The sequence below is a fragment of the Ptychodera flava genome, chromosome 2 (assembly GCF_041260155.1).
Source record: "Ptychodera flava strain L36383 chromosome 2, AS_Pfla_20210202, whole genome shotgun sequence".
NCBI classification, from domain to species: domain Eukaryota; kingdom Metazoa; phylum Hemichordata; class Enteropneusta; family Ptychoderidae; genus Ptychodera; species Ptychodera flava.
In genome coordinates this window covers 8,158,449-8,182,110 of record NC_091929.1, presented here as the reverse complement: position 1 = coordinate 8,182,110, position 23,662 = coordinate 8,158,449, and the positions used below count along the sequence as shown (strand labels likewise).

Genomic DNA, 23,662 nt, shown 5'->3' with positions numbered 1-23,662 from the left:
CCGCTGTAATCGTATAGTGAATGTTTTCGATAGATATTCTTTCATGATCGGATATAGATACATTGTTGTCTTGCTCACTCGCATGTTGCTCCTAGCTCAAAATGGCGCCAAACTTTGGTAAAGTGCGCCAAAACTTGCTAAAACATAAAAATATCAACAAAACTGTAAATAGTATCGTCGATTTCATTTCAGTACAGGAAACCAAAGGATACGTTAATTTTATGGCATTTAAGTCAATATATAATATATATATATATATATATATATATATATATATATATATATATATATATATATATATATAATATTATATATATATATATATATATATATAGGTGTTATTATAGAACTATTCATGATATGTCCTGAACACACGTGCGGCCCGCGTGCAGATTTCGATCGATATTCTATTGACAATAATTGACATAATGTTCACTGTCGTCAATAGAAACCGGGTGAAAGCACTCTCAAGTAAGAAATATGCTTCGCGGAACTTCACACTCAAGCATTCTTTCGGATCGCAGTGAGTACCCAACTTTACAAGGTGGCAATTGCTTTGTATTCTGTATTTGGTAAGAGAGAGGTTAAATGTTTCTTTGAGGAATGTTTGAGCAAAGTAACGTTTGTGAATACAAAAGTTAAAAACGTGGTAACGTGTTTAATGCCATGGGCATTAGGAAATGCTTGTGCGAGAATTTCACCAGATGATAAATTGCAGTATATTTCCCTAATTACTCAGTGAGTTTAATCCTAAAAGCTGAACTTTAGTTGATGTGTCTACAAATTTCATTAAAAACGTTACATTAGTTAATTGAGTTTTGGGGTGTATTGACAACGACGTCTGCTCACTAGACAGATACCGGTGAGGTGGGGCCAGGAGGAATTCAGGGGAATCTCAACATGCTAGGGCTAGTCGATGGGGACTTGAAATGTTTGGTCTGGGGAGAAGGGTGCAAAAATATTTTCCTTCCCTCCCTACTATTTTTCACATGCTCCGTTGAAGTAGAAGATTTCGTGCCTGTTTCTACCAATGAAGAAGTAAGTTATTGTTTCCAATCAAATGATTTTATCGGAGTAAATCTACGCGCAGTGACGGAACCCCTACGCGATGCCGTAGTGGTTAAAACAACGACAATGTCGCTACTTCTTCTCAGCGGTGACGTGGAAATGAATCCTGGCCCACACACTCGCCAGTCTAAAATTACCGAGAAAACTTTCCAAAAAGACTCCACACAGTCATCAAATTCCCCAACAGAGACTACACACGAAATTATTGATCCCGAGAGAGACTATAACTTGGCAGATGTCATGGCCGAATTACGAAATGTAAAAGTAGAACTTTCCAAGCAGATTCAAGAATCCGTGGACAATGTGAATGCTAGAATTGAGGAACTCGTACGCGATTCAACCCTTATGAAAGAAAAACTTGATGCAGAAAGTGAGAAACTAACAGAATTGGTATCAGAAAATAAATACTTGAGAGACCAACTGCATAAATTGGAAAGAGAACGAGAATTTCAAAAGTCGCACTTGCTACGAGACAATCTAATAATCCGCGGTCTTGAACAAGATAAAGATGAAACCTGGGACGAAACTGCGCTAAAAGTGAGAAATATAATTACAGAAAAATTAAATTTAGATGGAAGTGGAATTCATTTTGAAATGGTCCACCGCGTGACATCTTCACGTCAAATGCCTCAGCTGGTTGTGGCTAAATTTAGCTTCCACAAACAAAGAGACGAGGTATTTCGTCGGGCTAAAGCACTGAAAGAAGACATCTTGCCATGTGAATTTTCAGAGGACTTCACGCCTCGTGTTCGAGAAGCAAGGAGAAAGTTGGGACCCCATCTGGTCGAAGCAAGAAAACAAAACAAAGAAGCATACATTGTCTACGATAAACTGAAGATGGGTGAAAAAACGTTTGTGTATGATGCCTCGAAAAAACAGGTGATCGAGCTGAAGAAGAGACAACAATGACAAGACGGCCACTGTCAACTAGAACATTCGATGCAAAGAAAGGACATACAGCATAAGTGTACTTACACAACCACTAACGTTCCTATGTTGGAATATACAGGGTCTGGCCAAAAAGTGACTGATGATAACCTCATAAATTATTTAAATGGTTTTGAATGTATGTGTTTTGTTGAAACTTGGTTGAACTACGACTAAAATGTCCGAATTGAAGGGTTTAAAGGTTTTCATTCAATCAGACGAAAACAAGGTAAACCGGGACATAACTCGGGTGGTATATCTGTATTTATAAGATCAACTGACCTATATGACCGGTTAGACTCGACAGTATTTCGGAGAATATTCTTTGGGTGCATCTTATTTTTCAAATCGAATACTCCAGTGGTTATGTTATTGCTGTCGTTTATAAATCCCATATGGTTCATCTATACACTCAAATGAATTATTGTTCGATATCATAGAAGATGAACTAGTTAGATATCAAAAATTGCATCCATTATGTAACTTTTTGATTTGTGGAGACCTAAATGCTCGCACAAGTGACAGACCTGATTTCATTGAGTATGACGACAATTGTCATATCCCGGTTGGTGACGACTATGATTCTGATAATAACATGCCAGTTCGTACGAGTATAGATAATATTGTAAATTCCTATGGAAGACTTTTACTTCGTTTCTGTATTTCTAGGGGATTTAGAATTGTGAATGGTCGAAAAGGTGACTCAAGTAATTTCTACACATGTATTACCCCAAATGGCTGTAGCATTGTAGACTATCTTCTTGTACACCAAAATGACTTTTCCTGTGTAACGAATTTCGAAATTGGTAGTCGTACAGAGTCTGATCACATGCCATTAATTTTCACAATACCTGGTGTACAGAAAGATAAATCAGAAGAGAACGATGAAAATATAGTCGGAACTGACAGCCTAGGAAAAGTTATTATCAATAGAACATACTGGGATAGCAGTAAACTAGAACCCTATCTCAACCTTTGGGAGTCAAACTTAGTGCGAGACTATGTGGTCAACATAAACCGTCACATTGCAAACGGTGATATCGATTCTGCTATTGTTTGTTTAAATGACATTTTTGCCGCCGTTTCATGTGAATTTCGTAAAAATACTTGTACCTGTGGAAAGAATATTAAAACGGGCAAGACTTGGTTTGATTATGATTGTAAACAAGCAAAACGAAATGTCCAAAATGCCCTGAACAAGTTTCGTAGATACCGCAACAACGAAAATCTTGGGATGTATCACGAAACCAAGAAATCATATCAGAAATTAATTGATTATAAAAAGAAAGAATATCAGCAAAGTAAAATGGACACTTTTCTGGAGGAAGCATTAAATAAAAACTCCCGTAAGTTTTGGAGGAGGTTCAAAGATTTTTCACCTTGTCCGTCAAAAAATATCAATATTACTTCATGGTTTCAATACTTTTCTGAACTTTTTAATCCAGCTATTATATCTGATAGAGGTTTTGACGAATTTCATGCAATGGCAAAATCTTTTGTTGACAATTTAGAATTAGACGGTGAAGTTGATCAAAACATTGATTGTAGTTTACTTGATAAACCTATTACAATTGATGTAGTTTCTAGTATAAACAAACTTAAAAATAATAAGTCGCCAGGCTTTGATGGCATTGTGGGAGAAATATATAAAAATGCACCCCCACCAGTCTTACCAAATATATTGTGTAAACTTTTTAATTTACTCCTTACCTCTGGTTTATTTCCAACGGAGTGGATCAAAGGTATGATTTCACCAATATATAAAAAGGGGGAGCGTGATAATCCCGGAAACTATAGAGGGATAAATCTTCTCCCCGTTATAGGTAAGATTTATTGTTCAATTTTGTGTAGCAGACTTGATAATTGGTTTCAAAATTACTGTGAAATTTCAGATATTCAATCAGCCTTTAAAAAAACCAGAAGTACTATTGACAATATCTTTATTTTAAACACCATTGTAAACTATTATTTATCACAACCAAAAGGCAAAGTGTTTTGTGCCTTCATAGACTTTGAAAAGGCATTTCGCCTCTTTTGTTCTGTTTCTTTGTAAATGACATGGAAACTGAGTTAAAGACGGAGTATTCATCCGGTGTTTATATCTCGGGGATAAATTTAATTTTACTACTTTTTGCTGATGATCTTGTTTTGATTAGCTGTACAATGATAGGTTTACAGAGATTGTTAAATAAGTTATCTGAATATTGTAAAAAATGGCAATTGAAAGTAAATCATAGTAAATCCAAATTGTTGTTTTTAGGCGTGGGGGACACTTAAAAAATCATATAAGTGGTATCTTGATGGACACAAAATTGAAATTGTGCCCTTCTACAAATACCTTGGTTTAATTATGTCAAGCAGTGGTGAATGGTATCTTGCACAGAAAACACTGGCTAACCAAGCGAGTAAAGCTGTGTTTGCATTGAAACGCCAGCTTTCAAATATAGGAGATATATCCCTTGAATATTCATTTAAAATATACGATTGTAAAATATTGCCGATTTTAAATTATGCTGCTGAAATATGGGGATCTTATAATGCTGAAGATGTTGAGCATGTCGAAAATAACTTTTTGCGTCATATTTTGGGTTTGAAACGTAGTACCCCAAATAGCGCCGTAAAAGCTGAAACTGGCCGACATGGTCTAACTTTTTTTCGTCAACTTAAAATACTAAATACTGGCTGAAATTGTTGCAAAGTAAAACAGTCAGTATTTTGACAGTTTGCTACAAACTACAATATGAAAGGGCAGAAAAGAATATTCATTGTTGGGCTCTGCAAGTTAAGCATATGTTATGTAACCTGGGCTTTGCAGAAGTGTGGTTGCTACAAGGTGTTTCAAATGAGAATGTTTTTTTACAAATATTTAAAGAGCGTTGTCAGGATGTACAGATGCAGAATATCATGTCCGACTTACAATGTGTTAGGAAGCTAAATACATATCGTTGTTTTAAATTTACCCCAAGTTTGGAAAAAATATTTGTATGTAATATCGAAGAAGATTTACAGAAGTGCTCCGACTCGCTTTAGACTATCCAGTCATGTACTGCGCATCGAACAATGTAGGTGGGAAAGGATTAAGCCCCTAGAACTGAAATAAAATGCTTAGTATGTAATTGTGGGCAAGTCGAGGATGAATACCACTTGTGTCTTGTTTGTCCTGTATATAGAGATCTGCGAGCTAAATTCATTCCTAGTTATTTCTTTGACCCCCCTGTAGAATATAAGTTTTATCAACTTATGTCAACAAAAAACGTTTATTTATTGAATCAGCTGAGTAAATATATTTTTTTGCGTTTCAAAAAAGGGAACATTTGTTACAAACCTAGATAAATTCCTCCTCAAATACCAAGATGGTTAAATGCAGAGTTGTATTTTGTTTTGTATTTAAAAGGCCATTGGCCTTATATATACGGAATAAATGATTATATTATTCATTCAGAATTGTTTGTGCGAGAATTTCACCAGATGATACATTGCAGTAAATTTCCCTAATTACTCAGTGAGTTTAATCCTAAAAGTTGAACTTTAGTAGATGTGTCTACAAATGTCATTAAAAACGTTACATTAGTTAATTGAGTTTGGGGGTGTATTGACAACGACGTCTGCTCACTACACAGATACCGGTGAGGTGGGGCCAGGAGGAATTCAGGGGAATCTCAACATTCTGGGGCTAGTCGATGGGGACTTGAAATGTTTGGTCTGGGGAGAAGGGTGCAAAAACATTTTCCTTCCCTCCCTACTATTTTTCACATGCTGGGATTCCATAGGTCGGGCGGTAACTCAGTGAAAAGGGAATAAAATTTTTATGCCATCGAATGGTTCAAATGTTAGAATAATTTAACAAAATCTTGAGTCATTTCGTTTCCTGTCATCACGATGATATACAAAAAGAGTGTATCTCATTGGATGTAATGGTACAGTTTACTTCTCTTTCTATACGGCTTCCTGTAATTGTCATTTGACAATGAATAAATTGTCCATAGAGTATGACAATGATGGGAATGATCAATAGGTATGTTGCACGTGATATAAATTCTCATCATTGTATTATGTATCGACAACATTTGTGTGTAGTTAGTTTAAAATTTATCGCTTCATTTCGCATCAATATACCGAAAATTTCAGAGATAAAAGTTTTATTTCTGTAATATTTAAACCTTCAATTGCGAACAAAATTATGTTAAACTTTTACAATTAGCAGCTAGGTCATATATATCTTGCTTTGTTATTATTATATTTCTTCAGAAGGTCACCGTGCTCACTTTTTCAGTAGCTGACAAAGTGTAACTTAATTCATACACATTCAAAAAGATCGGACAATCATGGAAAAGGCTAAACCTTGATAAGTCGAGTGGCCACGCAATATTAATCCCATTATTATTGAAAACAGTGTGTGTTTCATTTGCTCTTCTGCCAACGTTGACCATGCTTGATTTTCTACACTTAGGTTTACCTTCAACTACTTCACTCCTCTCTCAACATTTGCTGACATTTACTCAAAAAATTCTTTAGTCGTTCATTTGTATCATATACACGGCATGCACGGTCACAAGACATTGTTTGGTCTGTGTTCAACTTAAATCGCCATGTTGGTAAACAATTTAAATTATTTTAATGTCGTTTACAAACTATTTTCTTAATGTTATCATAGTTCATATACACTGTCGTTTGTAACAGTCTGGTAGTAGAATACGTTCGCAGTATGAAAAGCCAGGCCTGCCACTTTTGTGAACTCGCATAGCGTGTCCTGTACTTATCAAAAAGCTTAGAAATAGTACACTGCAAATTCTTCTGGCTTGAAATATAACCACTTGGTTTGTAGGTGGCTTGCGGGTGAACCAGTGTGTATATGTTTGAAATATTTCGGTTTGCCCGAAATCCACTAAGGTTTTTATGGTTTGAAGTCACGCCACCACACAGAGTATGGATGGCGTGTATTCATACCAATGCATTGGTGGCTTATTATCAAGCCCGTCATGGTATAAATTTAAGCCGAATGGCTTCTTTTTAAGCCAGTGACAATATAATTCATCGGTTTAAATTTGAGCCACTGGCATCGTTGGTTTGTTTATATACCGACAAATTCATTGGCTCATCTTTAAGCCAACCACAAGTGGCAACTTTGTGGGCATGGTTTGAGTTTAAACCATTCAACTTTAAGAAATTAATCGGTCTGTTTTCAAGCCATTGTCATCATCAGTCACTGGTTAATTTCTAAACCAGAATGTTTGACATCACGTCACGATTTGACAGGCCTTTCACACGATACATGCGATAGGGAGGACCATGCGCATTCAGTGCAACAGATTGATTAGCTTTAATTTTGGGCGATACAATTTTGTGAAGTTTTCAATTGAACAAAAGACATGGACTTGCTTGAAGTCTGTGGGCACATAAATATCAAAACAAATTGAAGGAATTAATTGACAATAAAAAACGTTGATCTCAAATGACGTCATTTTTCTTTCATTAGGCCTAACATGCAAAAATAAATGTAGGGCCTATACGTCGGATTGTCAACATTTCCCAAGACAACGACGAAAGTAAAAACCACAATAATTAATGGCTCAGACTTAAGCTACCACAACCGTGAGTCACGCATCCAACAACAAACTTTGGCCGAATGCGCGCGTGCTGTAGGCTAGTATAAAACAAACTTGAAATCGCGATCGATGCTATTCTCTGTAGGCTCGGATTGTAGGCATATCCTTAATTTTTGCCAGGCCACAGCCTTGATCCTGGGATAAGTCCGACGTATTTTATTAATAAGGACATGTTTGAAATGGATGTTCTATGCCCCTGAATGCGCCAAAAATATACACAAGCCATAGCAAACGCAACTGATATTGAGACGGTCGTTCAAATTACCAAAACAGCGTACAAGGAGGAAGTCCTTAACCTTTGACCGTCGTTTCACCCTTTGTAACATTACACTTTAAAATAGTTCAATTTTACACAATGATTCACCAAGCCAATGTTTAAACTTCGGTATAGATATTATATCTCCGTGACACATGTAAGAATTATAGTACTTGTTGGTTAATCGTAATCTTAAAGGGACCGCTGGCTACTGGAATCCCCATCCCTTCACTTTAGTCAGTTGCGTATTAATACTGCTGTGCTGGGCGCGAAAATTCTGAATTCCACTGGCCTTCGCACCGTAGCCGAGCATGCCGAGGCGTTATTGACGATCGTATCAGCGCTTACGATTCCGTACTCCGGCACAAGTCGACAGTAATGGCTTCCGTCAGCGATGAAGAATTACTTCGCAAGCAAGAACTGGTTATGTACCTCAACGATAGCTATTCGCCACCACATATACACGGGTCATGATGCAAGTTGCAACCGACGTCTTGGAATGCATGCCACAAATGAACGTAAGCTTGTTTTTGCATATTCCGTAGAACATGTAGAAGGTTGCAAAGTCATTGATTTAAACCGGGCTTGTTTTTTCCTCAAAGCATATCGGTTAGCTTGAACCATTTTTAAGTAACATACATGCGTTTGAGTATTGTTGGAAAAACTGAAAATTTCTTTGACATACCGCTACACCATCATGACCATGGACGGGTGCACCAGCGAAAATTGATAGCACTGCTCATTAATGATCATTGCCAAGGATGTAACAAATTAGCCTTCAATTTCATTTCATCTGGCTGAACTGATGTGTGTTTGTCCATTTTGTATGTTATCGTGTTTGTATGGCTTTTCACCACGGCGAATGAATGTGTTTCCCCGAAATCGTCCGTGCACGGTGAATAATCAAATGCGTTTCCACTGTGTCAGCTGGTCAGCGACGAGGAGCTTTTCTAAGAGTAGCCCTGAGTACAGGTCTGTGTGTTCCCGGCGTTATACGGCCTCCACCACTAGCTAGCCGTGCAACGGTCTATGGAGATAACTGGGGTTGTTGCGGCGAGATTCAAAATGGCGATCCCCATGGGTAAACAACTTGTCGAGTACGTTATGGTTCAGAAAACGAGCGGTTTTGGATGTTAGAAGTTAATCGCATCTTTCCTTGGGTCGGTAAGGAGGTAAAGGTAGGCTGGGAAAGGATTTTGCCCCGATAGAGCTGAATTTTGGCCAAGCAGACCGCGTTTTCGTTGCGGTCCTCATCCGGACCGCAGAGACCCCAGTTATCTCCATAGACCGTTGCAGGGCTGTGGCGGAGGCCGTGTAACTGTAAGTTATAACGCCGGGAACACACTGTACGCAGGGTTATTCTGAGAGGTGGATCATGGTGTACGTCGTCCGTAGTCCGCTGTACATTTAATAACCCCTTGCCATTGTCCATCCTGAACGGAAAGATGGCAATCATTTATAAAATTTGTCATCCATTCACAGGAAAATTGCATTTAATAACCCTTTGTCATTATTGTGTATAGGACGGAGACACCAACAAATAGCTGCAACAAGAGCTATCGCCACAGTAAAGAGATGCCCATTTTACCAGAAAATGTGAGTAAAACTGCACATTTGTTTCACGCTACCTTTCTGTGTGATTTTCAGGCAAACTGACTTGCCACAGCTTATTTGCAGATATCCTCATGCCATTCTTTCAATAACAAACATAGACTGTTTCATGGATGATATTTCTTGTTTATGTTGATAATAACCTCAAACTGGCAACTTAGATGATTTAATACAGACATATACCTCACAAATCCTTTGGCCAAAAAGATGTAATGGTTGAGTCTGTTATTCAAGGCAAATTTATATTTCCACAGCATGATTTGAACTTAGGTCCTTCAACATTGCTTACACAAATTTTGTGAGCCATCTTGTCACTCACGACAAGTAAATATTAAAGTGATTCATTTTCAGCAAATAACTTCCTGTACAAATGTGACTTTTGACTTCCACTTACCGGTAATAGATAATTATTTGTTTCTTTTTCAACAGATTGTCCAGGACATAATATACTAGATACAGAAAATGCCTTCAGCTCCACAAATTAACAATGGATTCTCTGAGTACAATGTGTAAGCAGAATGAAGACTGCCCTCAGATATGGAATTCAAAGAACGAATATAAAAGGTGATCAAGTATCGTTATGTGCAGTGATAATAATTAAATCAGGCATGAATGTTCCTCATATTTCCGCATATTACACTAACACTTTGGGTTTTGTTTAAATTTCAGCTGTTATTACAATGTACACATCTGTGACATATTATCTTTGTCGTGGTCACACAACAGACAGACATGTTTAAACTTTTTATTGTTATAATCAATCATAAAAGGGGAGCCACTTGCTTGCACCTAGTTTATGATATTGAATCTTAGTCTGTTGTATCAAAACAATTTGCCATTTCCCTTATTTTTAAACAGGCATCAAACATTTTTGGTTCCCAAGAGTGTCTTTGATGGAAAAACTGCAGTTGGAAAAATGGTAACAATTGTGATGTAAGTATTGCTTGTTGAAAAAAATTGTTACTGTGATTCAGTACAAACTAGTCAAGGCACATAATGTGCCTTGACTAGTTTGCTCTGACATTAGCTGTAAGTTTTAGCAATTTTCAATCTTCATTGTTGTGTGTACAAACTGCAGTTTTGATAGCTATATATTAAACAGTCTCTTGAATACCAGTGTTCTGCTTGACAATGTACTGTGTACATGCTTAACAACCATTGTTATTGTTGACAAATGAATTCTATTCCAGACTGAAATTAGATTTTTAACAATAACCATGCTATACACAGATGAACTGGATTGATAATGTATGTTAGACATTCATCATGCCTTAAGAAGTAGAACAAGAAACTGCAGTATATACACACAACAAAACTACTTGGAAATTGCCAATGGCTACAGCTGATGGAGTTTTCATCATGCTGGATTTATAATTTCTGTCTGATTCAGTACAACAAAATCCGTGTAACCCTACACTGGAAATCTCTCACAGCCCTGTTACATTCTGACATTCTGAGGGCTGGTTCAGGGATGTGCACATACCTGTACCAGCTCTGAGAAGCTACAGAGACTACCAGCTATTAAAATAATATCCTCAGTATAGTATAGTCAGAAAAATAAGTAGCACAGCTGTATTTCACATCCATGTACCTAGTGTGTTAACAGTCCTGTACAATAGTTTTGCAAATAGTACATGTAACATGGGTTTGAAAAAATGAGCTTGAAAATTTGCTTCGAAATCAACCTTGTAGAAGCAATACAGTTCTGTAATAGGGAAATCCAACATAACTGGTACATGAATGTCTGCATAGGCACAATTGCATTGTGTGTTAACAATAAGGCTGGTACAGGGAGGTAAGCTTTTATATGACCAGGGTAAAAAGGGGCTGAAAATTTCAACAGGGCAAGCTGGTATGTGGATGTGTTCATCACTGTGCCTCAAATGCTGAACACAGGTCCTAGTACAGGGAGGTGAACAACTCTTCTGGTACATGCATATAGTGCTAGGCACGTCACATACCTACAGCACACATTCCTATATCAGGGATGTGTATAAAATTACCCCTGCTAGTGTTGTCAGGTACATGGGTGGTACACAGAGTGCTCGTCAAAGCTGTGCTAGGATGTTGTACAAGGACATGGCCATGTCAAATCTGCATTTGTCAATTTGTTTCAAGATAATTAGATATTATTCCCTAATATTTTTCTTCGTTCAGCGAAGGAAAATACAAGTGACGTAATGACCGTGTCACCACGAGTCGAAGACAAGTGGTGACACGGTCATTACGTCATGAGTATTTTCACTATGATGGCTGTTGCATAGCCAGAGTGATAAAATGCCTTCTCAAAGTCTTTCCAACTTCTTTGCAAGTCTCAAAAGCACATTGCACAGTGACTCTAATATATCTTGCCTTTTAATATATTCATTTTGATATTCTGGATTTGAAATTCATTATCATGACAGTCAAACCAGTTTTACACATTTTTTGCCAGTGCAGTGATTCAGCAAGGCCTATGACAATGACAATAACTTGTAAGAGCTATCTTTTTCATGCTAAGAGACTTTACCCTGAGTAGTCATATCAGATTATTGGTGCAACAAGAAAGACTTGATAATAGTGTACCTGCAGTCAAATATGTGTTTAAGAACATGACTGTAATTTAGAATGCTACCAATGAACATTCCAATATTGTACAAATTCCCTAAATATACCAGTAGATAGGCCTTGCCCTCATTGTACTAGTAGCTTGGCACTGAGTGTTTTACCATGATCTAATCTTGTGCCTCAAATTTTAAATGTTTACATCTTTTATATTCCAGGATACTGGAAAACTCTGAGGAAGAGATGCAAAGCAGCAGCCCTGTCTAGGTATGCTCGTCTATGAAGGAGCAAGCAGTTTGTGTGTTTCTTGAAGGTGTACTATTCTGCAGCATGGAAAAGAGACAATAATCGCAATCATACCAATCCATAATCCAATAACACTAGGCCAAAATTTGTAAGACAATAGTTGTAAACATAGACACAAAACAGCACAGAACAGACAGTAAATAGACGGTACACAAACAAAGTCAAATTCATGAAAGAAAGATATATAGACCTCTGGCCAAATGTTATGTTACAATGTTATGCTGGGTTGGCTCAGTTATCTAGGGTTTCAAAGTTTAATTACATCAGATGTCTGAAAGGAACTTGTCAATTTGAAGAGTACTTCTGGCTTGACAAAGCTGGATGTGAACTAAATGTGCTGACAATTATGAGTGGTCTGTAATGTACAGGGGATTTTCCTGGTGAAACAGCTAGCAATTTTGCATCAGATGCATGAGGTAAACTTTATAACATCAAGGCGTTCATAAGAATATCATTTTCAGTGAGTATACCCTTGTAAGTATTAGATTTAATTATGTTGCAACAATTGCTGTTTCATTTCTTGTAAATTGCAATAAATGTTAATGTGAAATTAATTTGATGATTGTTGTTTTTTAATGTAGCTTGCATGCAGGATTTCTAACTATTTCAGCTGTTGTTTGTGTTTCAGATATTTTACAGTCCTGCTTTGTGTAGCTCCATCACATAGAGGACCCAATAGGCCATTCCATGGGATGATAATCCTCCTCTGTGTCTACAAAATTGAAGACATCCAATTTGAATTTGAAGGATGGTCAGAAATAATTATCCCTCCCCCCCCCCCCCCCCCCCCCACCCCCGGCAATATGGCTAATATTGAACTGGTTTGTCAGCAAGCCATACAAAAGCCCTAGAGTGGCATGTCTGCAAGCCAGCTTGTAATGGCTTGTTGGTAAACCAGAGGAATCCGTATAGTGGCTTGCTTGTAAACCAGAATTAGTCAGAAATTGGTTTGTTGGTAAGCCACATTGCAGTAATATTGGCTTATCTTCAAACCAGATGGAACCAGAATTGGCTTACTGTTGAGCCAGAGATGTGTGGTATTGGTTTACAAATAAGCAGCTGTTCAGCATTATCTGGTATATGGGCAAGCCACAGTATCTTAAACATGGCTTGCTAGCAAGCCTAGTTCATATAAGAGTGGATTGCCTGTAAACCATTGTCCAGTACTAACTGGCTTACTGGCAAGCTGAAGTGATCTTTGCTTGGCGTGTATATATACCGTATCAAAAACAAAACTGGCATGCACAGAAACCAGACTTGGCATGCCAGAAAGCCAAATATAAGCCAAAATTCACAACTCGAAACAATCCGTTTACTGACAAACAAGCCGGTTTATTTTTGGCTTGAATTTAGCTGGCCGGCAAACCAGAAAAATTTGCAGTGTAGACTATAGATAGGGAAATCCCGTAGATGGACGAAAGTGTACTTTGCCTCTTTCGCACCCACGAAGAGCTTGTATTATTTGTTGGATAGAAATAGGTCAGGGCGACCCAGTAGCATAGCTAGAAAATCGTCAAAAATTTCGCCACTGGTGTACGGCTCGAGCCACCGGAAGGAAATAGGACTCCTCTACCTGCTGGATATTTTTGTTCGTGCATTTCCGATTCCATAACTCCTCCTAGCCTCTCGAATCCTAGCTTTCCCGTTTGCATCTTCTTGTAGGCAAAGGGAGGAACATTGCTTCTTCTTGGCATTGTTTCCTCTCGAGAGATTTGTTCCTACAGATGTGTTATCATTTATTTAGGGGAGTGTTCCTTCCTGTTCACATGTGTACCAAGGGGTTTAATATTCAAAATTAAGGGTTAAAATGGCATAAGTTAGCGCGAGTGGCATGTTGTGAGCCTCTTGAACGAAATGGAGGCTGAGAGAGGAAAGTGTGGTCCAGTTTGTATACTACTAAAGAGGCTGAATATTTAAAATTAAGGGTTCAAACGGAATAAATGAGTCGCCCTATAAATAGTATATTACCTAAAGGTATATTTAATATAAGCGATATGGTGTTTGGAGCCCTCTTTGGTGAAATAGAGGCCTAGACAGAAAGCGTTTATTGATCTTTGTAAGTAACAGAACTCGTCGTCGAAAGCAGTTTCATTTGGTAGCTGTAGATAGAGTGGCTTGATTCCATAGACCGTTGGCTTAGCATTTGATTAATTGATCAGTTAGTTGATCATTAATTGGTTGATTAATTAGCTGTTTTTACTTAATTTGATTTCGAGTCGGCACTGGTATGATCAAATTGTAAAAAAAACCATTCGTTTGTCCAACAAGCTAAGGAAAGAAAATTACCGGAAGAGTACTTCAGAATATGAAATAATTTGTAAAAGAAAAAATTTCACCGTCGCATATTTTTGAAAATTGTATTTTTCCCCATAAAGTTAACATAGGGGTGTCGGTCAGTTTCAATTTCAAATATCGATAAATGTTTGGAATTTGCTTTCCCAGTACCAATCATTGCAATGTGACACCTTATTTGTATTCTTTATTTGGCTAGAGCGATGCTATAGGTTTCAGTGAGCACAGCTCCAGCAAAATTTTACGTCTTTCAAAATCGAGGTGCGTGCTACCATAACCAAAGTGGCAAATGTTAAGAAGCCAGTGGCACGAACGGACAGCTATATAGACACACTCACACAAACCGAATATGTAAGACAATAACTTGCGTTTGTGAACATAATAATGAAAAACAGGTACCGAGTTTGATGCTAGAATTGTGTATTCGCGAAGTTCACCAATGATAATTCCGATAAATGTCGCTTATTTCTCCAGGGAGTTAAATCGTCGAGGCTTAAACTTTAGTAGACATGCGAACACACTTCATTAAAGGCATTTCATTAGTTAATTGAGTTTGGGGGTGTATTGACAACAATAGCTGCACAGTTCACAAACACTGGTGACATGGGGTCAGGAAGAATTTAGGGGAATTTTGAATCTGGGGCTAGTCAATAGGGATTTGAAAGTGTTGCGCTACGTCTAGGGGGGGGGTTGAAATATATTTGGTTCCCTATTATTTTGGACATTTTTAGATTCCGTAATTTGGGCGGTAACTCAATAAAAAGTTAGTATGATTAAACAAAATCTATAACCCTTTTTAATGACTAAGGTACACAGAAAGAGTGCATCTCATTAAATGTAACGATACACTTTACTTGAACTTCAATGTGGCTACCGGTATTTCTCATTTCCAATGAATAGATTGTTCATACAGTGCAGGTAGGTATATTATACTTGATATAATGTTTTAACATTGTAATGTGTAACAACAGCATTTTTGTGTAGTTAAGTACAAATATGTTTAAGTGCTTGAAACTTATTCACACAGCCTGCGTTTTATTGTGCAGCAGTCGTAAGGTATATTGACACTTTGATGTATATAAGATGCAACTGACGGCAATATAAGTGTACATGTACACTGTATTTATATGCTTTAATAATAATTTTTTTCAAAATAGTGAGATGTAAAATAAACGAGAGATCGGAGATAATTCATGAAGCAATGTATTTCTAGCGACTACGTTCTAGAAACTGTTCTTTCAGAGAGTCAGGTTAATTGAGAATAGTTTAAGGAAGTCCACACTTCAATTTACATACGAGAGGTACACTCTCGATAGCAACACCATGTACACAGCAATGCCTCAAGAGCTGTCTGGACCCGCTGCAGAACTTCCACCGAAACACAATGGTGTCGCCTTTTCTGTCTTGAAAACAAGATTTCTGCAAAGGGATGAATTCAAAGAATATACTGGTTACAGTTTACTTTATGTACTACGGATTAGTTTGTGCACGTAGACAATTGTTCATGGCGCCTAGAGGTCCCCTTGCTCCATACGGCCTGCCTTCCTCAACACAGCGATAATGGCATGGAGTTCTTGCCTGTTTATTCATGAATATAGAGGACTTTCATCTATCCTCAAAGGTAACCCAACCATTGTGAAATGAATAGTTTCTTCTGTTTGGGACGCCCTGGCCTATGTTACACACAATTCATACACGTACAGTCATTTTATCAAGTGCTGATATCGGCAGATAGCAGCCAAACCCTTAAGAATACTAACATGGTTTTAGTGTATATCAATATTTCATAATTATGACATCATTTTTGATAATTAAGAAAATAGTATCAGACTCTTAGACTATTACTCTGGTACGCCTGTTGGTTAAGGCGAACCTGTTCAGCGAGGGGACCGCCGGCCAACAGCGCAATACAACGAGAGCTTGCTGACCTGTAAACTGTCATGTACTGTTATTATAAAATGCCACTGAGAACAATGGCAGGTCTCGTTAACTTGGATGTCCATGAGCGAACCATGACGTTTTTAATTATTCGCTTAGCATGTTGGTTTTTTTCTATGGGGTTTCTGTTTCTGTTTTCTTTTTACGGTGCACTCTTTTGTTGTTTTTGACTCACAGTAACGTGTTTGAGTAGATGATGCGCTGTGACACTTTTATCTAGTCTAGGTCCTTGACTCATTTCTACCGCTAGCTGCGCTGCTAACGATAATAGGGTCAGGTATGAGCTACCGTTGGCCATCATTTTAGTCACAATTTTGACTGCACATTAATGAGCACAGTCACCTGACAAATCATGTGATCATATCTGTATAGTATCAAGCTTGGAATTGTGACGACGAAACATTAAACGTTGAAGTTATTTACACTGTTTCGCTCTTCAGTCCTCGACTTTGCAATTCTATGGTCGCATTTTGTGGTGGAATGACCATTGTCGTCTATGGTTTTTTCTCAGATTTGACAGACTATCACTCCTTTCGCATATACTTCAATGACTAAAAAATAAGTCAATTTTCGTTTTTCATTCAATGTCGACATGGGATGCGTGGTTCGGGAAATCATGGAGGTAAAATTACTCCAAGATCAAACAAAATCACTTTAAAGGTAACTTCAAGACGAAATGAACTTCCATGCAATCATTGCGCTCATACTGTTGACCACGATAGCAATGCTTATAATAGACTGAGCTATTTTCGGTTGCAGCGCAGCCAACGGAATCAGACTAACGTTTATCTAGCGCCATCACTGTCGACTTTTCGATTCTGTTCTTATCTCTTTTTAAGAGTGAAACTGGATGTGGTTTCTCATTTGAATTATTTTCTGGTATATTTTTTCGAATGGCAGTTTTCGATTATATTTTAATGTATTTTTTGTACGTAGTATGGTTTTTTGTCATGATTATTACTTTCTTTTTTAAAATCAACACTCATTGCATTTTTGTGTAAGTTATTACGCCTTTTAAAATAAGTGACTCCTTTTTCCTCAGTCCTTGAAATCTCTTAATTATGTGTTATGTTTATTTATTCCCGTAGTCGCTTGAAGAATGACTTACAATGGACTCTTTATATCTTTTTTCTAAACTTTTTACTGAGATTGTTTACTTATTTTTTGGCCACTCAATCTTTATCTATACCTATATTTAAGCATAATTCCTATATATTTTAAGATAAATGCGATTTAAGAGAAGTTTCATAAATAAAATGCGATCATATGGACAGGATAGCTTTCTGTTTATTATTCATACGCGTTTAAGAGTTAGTTGAGAAAAAATTTTGACAGTTTTTATATTTTAATGACAAATGTTTATGGAACATTTGTCGCGCCGTAGGAAGATCGAGAGATTTGAATTTTTAGGGTATTGAGCTGAGCATGCGAAAATATATATCAATCGCGATTACTCCAGCCCCTTCACCATTATTTCTGAACGCAGCCTATCGGCATTATTTAGGCACAGCTTTTTCACTCGCTAAGCTTGTAGACCTATTGCAAGTGATTTTTAAGCTTACTTCAAATGTAAGGGTCAGTTAAAATTTTTCACACACAGCTCCTGTAACAAATATCTGTAATGTAATCTCCCAAACATTTCTTATCAATATTGCTTATATGTATGCGTAGAAAGCAATATCAAGTTTAACCACTGGGGATGAACAACTTCTGACGTTTGCCATGCAATGAGTAAATCTTGAATTATAAAAATCCTATTTGTGCACCTAATGAATAGGAGTTGATATTGCGGTCATTGGTTAATTGACTGGCTCAGATACCTTCTACATATCATAAAAACTATTGAATAACATTTACTTAAACTTGATGAGTTGGTAACTTTGCAAATATCGCTGGACTTTGTGTTTTCACTTTTTATTGAATCATTTAGAGTAAAGTTTTCGGTCACTATCTACATTATCGATTATGCCTCAAAACTGTTCATTTATGGCCTTGATGTTTTCCAAATGTTTCTAGTCTCGCTTTCCATGTCTTGAGCTACTGCAATACAGTTTAATAACAAGATAATTAAAGCTGCAAGCAGCGTTGGCGGGGCCCAAGCGGATAACATGGTTGAAAGATCTTGCACTAATGATATTATGTGCAAAATTCGATCTTGGAAAAGTATGATTTTGAACATCATCTCATAGTTACTGTACGTGTCAGTGGGAATTGCATGTTTTACGTAAAATCCAATATGGCGGCCAAATATGAAGGGTGTAGCACTTGTTGTTACTGAATATTGACATATACTCATATTTAAGGGCAAAGGTCATCGAGGTCACGTGACATTTTGTCAAGAAAATTGTAATGCTAAGTTATCCCAATATACCAAAAATCAGACCTCTAGCTCTATTGGCTGGCTCAGAATTAGATATGCGCATAATTAATGAGGTACAGGATGTGGTGTCATAAGGTCTCCCATCATACCAAATATGAAGGGTGTAGCACTTGTGGTTACAGAGTTATGGACATATACGTATTTTCAAGGTCAAAGGTCATCGAGGTCACGTGATATTTTGTCAAAAAAATTGTATTGCTAAGTAATCCCTGTATACCAAAAATCAGACCTTTAGCTCTATTGGCTGGCTCAGAATTAGATATGCGCATAATTAATGAGGTACAGGATGTGGTGTCATAAGGTCTCCCATCATACCAAATATGAAGGGTGTAGCACTTGTGGTTACTTAGTTATGGACATACACTCGTATATTCAAGGTCAAAGGTCATCGAGGTCACATGACATTTTGTCAAAAAAATTGTATTGCTAAGTTATGCCTATATACAAAAAATCAGACCTCTAGCTCTATTGGCTTGCCCAGAATTAGATATGTGCATATTTAATGAGGTACCGGATATGGCACCATAAGGTCTCCCATCATACCAAATATGAAGGGTGTAGCACTTGTGGTTACTTAGTTATGAACATATATGTATATTTAAGGTCAAAGGTCATTGAGGTCACATGACATTTTGTCAAAAAAATTGTATTGCTAAGTTATGCCTATATACCAAAAATCAGACCTCTAGCTCTATTGGCTTGCCCAGAATTAGATATATGCATATTTAATGAGGTACCGGATATGGCACCATAAGGTCTCCCATCATACCAAATATGAAGGGTGTAGCACTTGTGGTTACTTAGTTATGGACATACACTCGTATATTCAAGGTCAAAGGTCATCGAGGTCACATGACATTTTGTCAAAAAAATTGTATTGCTAAGTTATGCCTATATACCAAAAATCAGACCTCTAGCTCTATTGGCTTGCCCAGAATTAGATATGTGCATATTTAATGAGGTACCGGATATGGCACTATAAGGTCTCCCATCATACCAAATATGAAGGGTGTAGCACTTGTGGTTACTTAGTTATGAACATATACGTATATTTAAGGTCAAAGGTCATTGAGGTCACATGACATTTTGTCAAAAAAATTGTATTGCTAAGTTATGCCTATATACCAAAAATCAGACCTCTAGCTCTATTGGCTTGCCCAGAATTAGATATGTGCATATTTAATGAGGTACAGGATATGGCACCATAAGGTCTCCCATCCTACCAAATATGAAGGATGTAGCACTTGTGGTTCCTAAGTTATGGACGTATATGTATATTTGAGGTCAAAGGTCATGGAAGTCATGTGACATTTTGTTAAAAAAATTGTTTTTCGTTGTTATCCCCATATACCAAAAATCTGACCTCTTGCTCTATTAGATTGCCCAGAAATAGATATGACTCTTACATAGGCCAGAATAAGCCATTTGTATAGCTTAGCTGCAGAGGTATAGGGGAGGTCAAAGGTCATTGAAAAATCAGAAGAATAATACTTTAAAAATTTTCTTCTCAAAAACTGCCTGGTTAATTTCCTTGAAATTTATTATATAGCATCTAGTAGTATGGCCTATAAAGTTTGCGAAAAGATTTTGGTGTTAGTTCTGGAGAAGAAGTTTTTGAATGATAAAATTGCGATTTTTCGAAAATCCAATGTGGCGGCCAAATCATGTGACCGATCCAAATGTCTTTCGCAAACTTGAAAGAGATCACTCTAAGGATGACATGAGTAAAATTTCAGTTAAATCGGTGTGTTTGTTCTGGAGAAGAAGATTTTTAATGATTAAATTGCGATTTTCGTAAAATCCAAGATGGCGGCCATATCACGTGACCGATCCAAACGTCTTTCGCAAACTTGAAAGAGATCACTCTAAGGATGACATGAGTAAAATTTCAGTTAAATCGGTGTGTTTGTTCTGGAGAAGAAGATTTTTAATGATTAAATTGCGATTTTCGTAGAATCCAAGATGGCGGCCAAATCACGTGACCGATCCAAACGTCTTTCGCAAACTTGAAAGAGATCACTCTAAGGATGACATGAGTAAAATTTCAATTTAATCCGTGTGTTGGTTCTGGAGAAGAAGATTTTTAATGATTAAATTGCGATTTTCGTAAAATCCAAGATGGCGGCCAAATCACGTGACCGATCCAAACGTCTTTCGCAAACTTGAAAGAGATCACTCTAAGGATGACATGAGTAAAATTTCAGTTAAATCGGTGTGTTGGTTCTGGAGAAGAAGATTTTTAATGATTAAATTGCGATTTTCGTAAAATCCAAGATGGCGGCCAAATCACGTGACCGATCCAAACGTCTTTCGCAAACTTGAAAGAGATCACTCTAAGGATGACATGAGTAAAATTTCAGCTAAATCTGTATGTTGGTTCTGGAGAAGAAGATTTTTAAAATTAAATTGGTATTTTTCGAAAATCCAATATGGCCGCCAGGTCATGTGACCAATCGAAATTTGTATACCCAGGTGCACGAGATCTCATAGGTACCTATTAGCCCTGCAAGTTTCAGAAGTTTGCGGTAAGCGGTGTTTGAGTTCTAGGTCGACAAAAAAAGAGCGGAAGAAGAAGAAGAAGAAGAAGTAGAAGAAGAAGAAAGTTGAACTCCTATAAAACCAATAGGGGCCCAGCCGGTTGCTTGGGCCCCTAAAAATGAAACGCTGTCAGAGGGTATATAATAACTAAGAGCAAAGCGACACAGTGACTGCCTCGAGACTTGTCACTTATCTTTTCTTCTCAGCGCACGTCACCATGACTGTATACATGTAGGAAGAGACGATTTATAATATTCTAGAGCTGAAGATGAGCCAGGAATATTTTTTAGGTATTTTAAATAAAATTGTGATTCATTCTTAATAATTTTTTTTATATCTGAGAACATCCAAGAGAGACCTCCGTGTGACTTTGTGTCCTTCTCTATTGGACTACTATTTATCAAATTTCCACGTCACTCACAAATACAATGGTTTGTTCAGAACATATAAATGAGAGTTTAGAGTTCACTACTTCTGTCCGAAGATTGAACGATGCATGAAACTTAAGTAACAGATATCATTACTTCTTACTTGAAGTAATTAGTGTCATTATTTATAACGCTCTGCTTTAGCACTGAGGACTATAATTTCCTACGAAGACATCTCTATACTTATCTATCTATCTACCTTTCTCTCTCCCCCCCTCTCTCTCTCTCTCTCTCTCTCTCTCTCTCTCTCTCTCTCTCTCTCTCTCTCTCTATATATATATATATATATATTATATATATATATATATATAACACAAATGCAAATTACTTCATGTACAAATAATCATAATTCCAGCAATCGTCAACTGATTGCTACCTTCCATGGATAACCTTTCAGGGAAGAACGATGGGACTATTTGAGAAGAATTCTAGTAGATTGTATTATGCATTATAATATGCCTAGCTTGAATTCGGCCATCTGATTGGCTGGAGCCAGGGTTATATCCTCAACAAGAAGACCTGGCCAAGACAGGAGAACTCTGCATTTGATTGGCTGTGGTATTGTGAAAATTGTCGTCTGCACAATATGAGAAGCTCGCGCAAATTTCAATATTTCTGATGTAGAGCTCAATCGATGATCAACACCTAACCATGTCGGACCAACGGACGGAGGCTAATTTCGATCTCAATTTTAGTCTGGAGCAGCTCGATGAAATCACCGACGAAGAGCTTGTGCGAGCAGCGACGGCGATCGAACAACAAATTGCGTCGTCGTCGGTACCCTCAGTTAGCAACGCACTGCCGGCTACCGAACCTCTCATTTCATGCCAACACAGAGCAAGACGATTCCCCGAATTAACAAACGAAACGGTGGAACAGTTGGCAGCGAAAAAAAACGAAGCAAATACGAACGCATCAACTAAGTGGGGAGTGAAATTACTAAAAAGTAAGTATTAAATAAAAAATAAATGTCGAAGGATGAGTCTCATCTGAATTGTGATTCGAATAACCGTCGGAACCTCTATGGACGGACGTACCACACCAGCCGGGCGCCGCCATTTTAACTGTTTTGTAAACAATGCAGTGACCGTTTGACCTGTTGACCTTCACTTTTGACACGCATTTTACTGTATCGTATTTCTTCCGTTGCAGCCTGGTGTGGAGAACGATCATTCTCACCAGATTTTGAGATGCTTCCGGTAGAAACCCTGGCTCACCTACTGAGGCAGTTTTATGCCGAAGTAAGAACACGAGAAGGCAACGATTACAGCATTAGAAGCTATTCCGGAATTAGGGCGGCTATCCATCGTCACATCACGAACGTACCATTCAACCGTACCGTTAACATCTTGCGAGACAGAGAATTTCAGGCGGCGAATAATGTATTTATTGGAAAGATCAAGAGTCTGAAGCGAGAAGGCAAGGACACGGTCCGTCACAAAACGCCGATTAGTGCGGGGGACCTGAAGAAGATGTTTGCGAGTGGGACACTGTCAGACTCTGACCCGTTGTCATTATTGCGCCTCGTTTGGTTTCATGTAGAGTTTTTCTTTTGCCGAAGGGGGCGGGAGGGTCTGAGTGATTTACACAAGGGGAGTTTTATTTGAAGAGGGATGACGAAGGGAGGGAATTCATAACTTTAGCATATGTAGAAGCAACTAAAAACCATCCCGGGATTTGAAAGATGACTTCGAGTCTGAGAAACGTATGTACAAAACGGGGTCTCCTCTTTGCCCAGTTACAGCTATTTTGAAGTATATTACTAAAC

The 23,662-nt window shown here is 37.7% G+C and overlaps 1 protein-coding gene and 1 long non-coding RNA gene across 4 annotated transcripts; both read left to right on the top strand.

Annotated features, from left to right (window-relative positions):
• Nucleotides 1-1,134: 1,134 nt before the first annotated feature.
• Nucleotides 1,135-1,977, top strand: LOC139124232 (uncharacterized). Its single transcript, XM_070690367.1, has one exon. The coding sequence runs from the start codon at nt 1,135-1,137 to the stop codon at nt 1,975-1,977; it is 843 nt and encodes a 280-aa protein (XP_070546468.1).
• Nucleotides 1,978-7,769: 5,792 nt separating this feature from the next.
• LOC139152687 (uncharacterized) lies at nt 7,770-12,356 on the top strand. 3 transcript variants are annotated; one of them, XR_011556687.1, is made up of 5 exons: nt 7,770-8,375; nt 9,381-9,453; nt 9,898-10,032; nt 10,327-10,401; nt 12,231-12,356. It is a non-coding gene; the product is annotated as an uncharacterized lncRNA (long non-coding RNA). The 3 variants fall into 3 exon arrangements; XR_011556685.1 differs by lacking the exon at nt 7,770-8,375 and adding an exon at nt 8,452-8,829; XR_011556683.1 differs by lacking the exon at nt 7,770-8,375 and adding an exon at nt 8,452-9,035.
• The last annotated feature ends 11,306 nt before the right edge of the window (nt 12,357-23,662 follow it).

Excerpts from the sequence above, each read along its gene's own strand:
- LOC139124232 (XM_070690367.1), top strand. The coding sequence starts at position 1,135 with ATGTCGCTACTTCTTCTCAGCGGTGACGTGGAAATGAATCCTGGCCCA.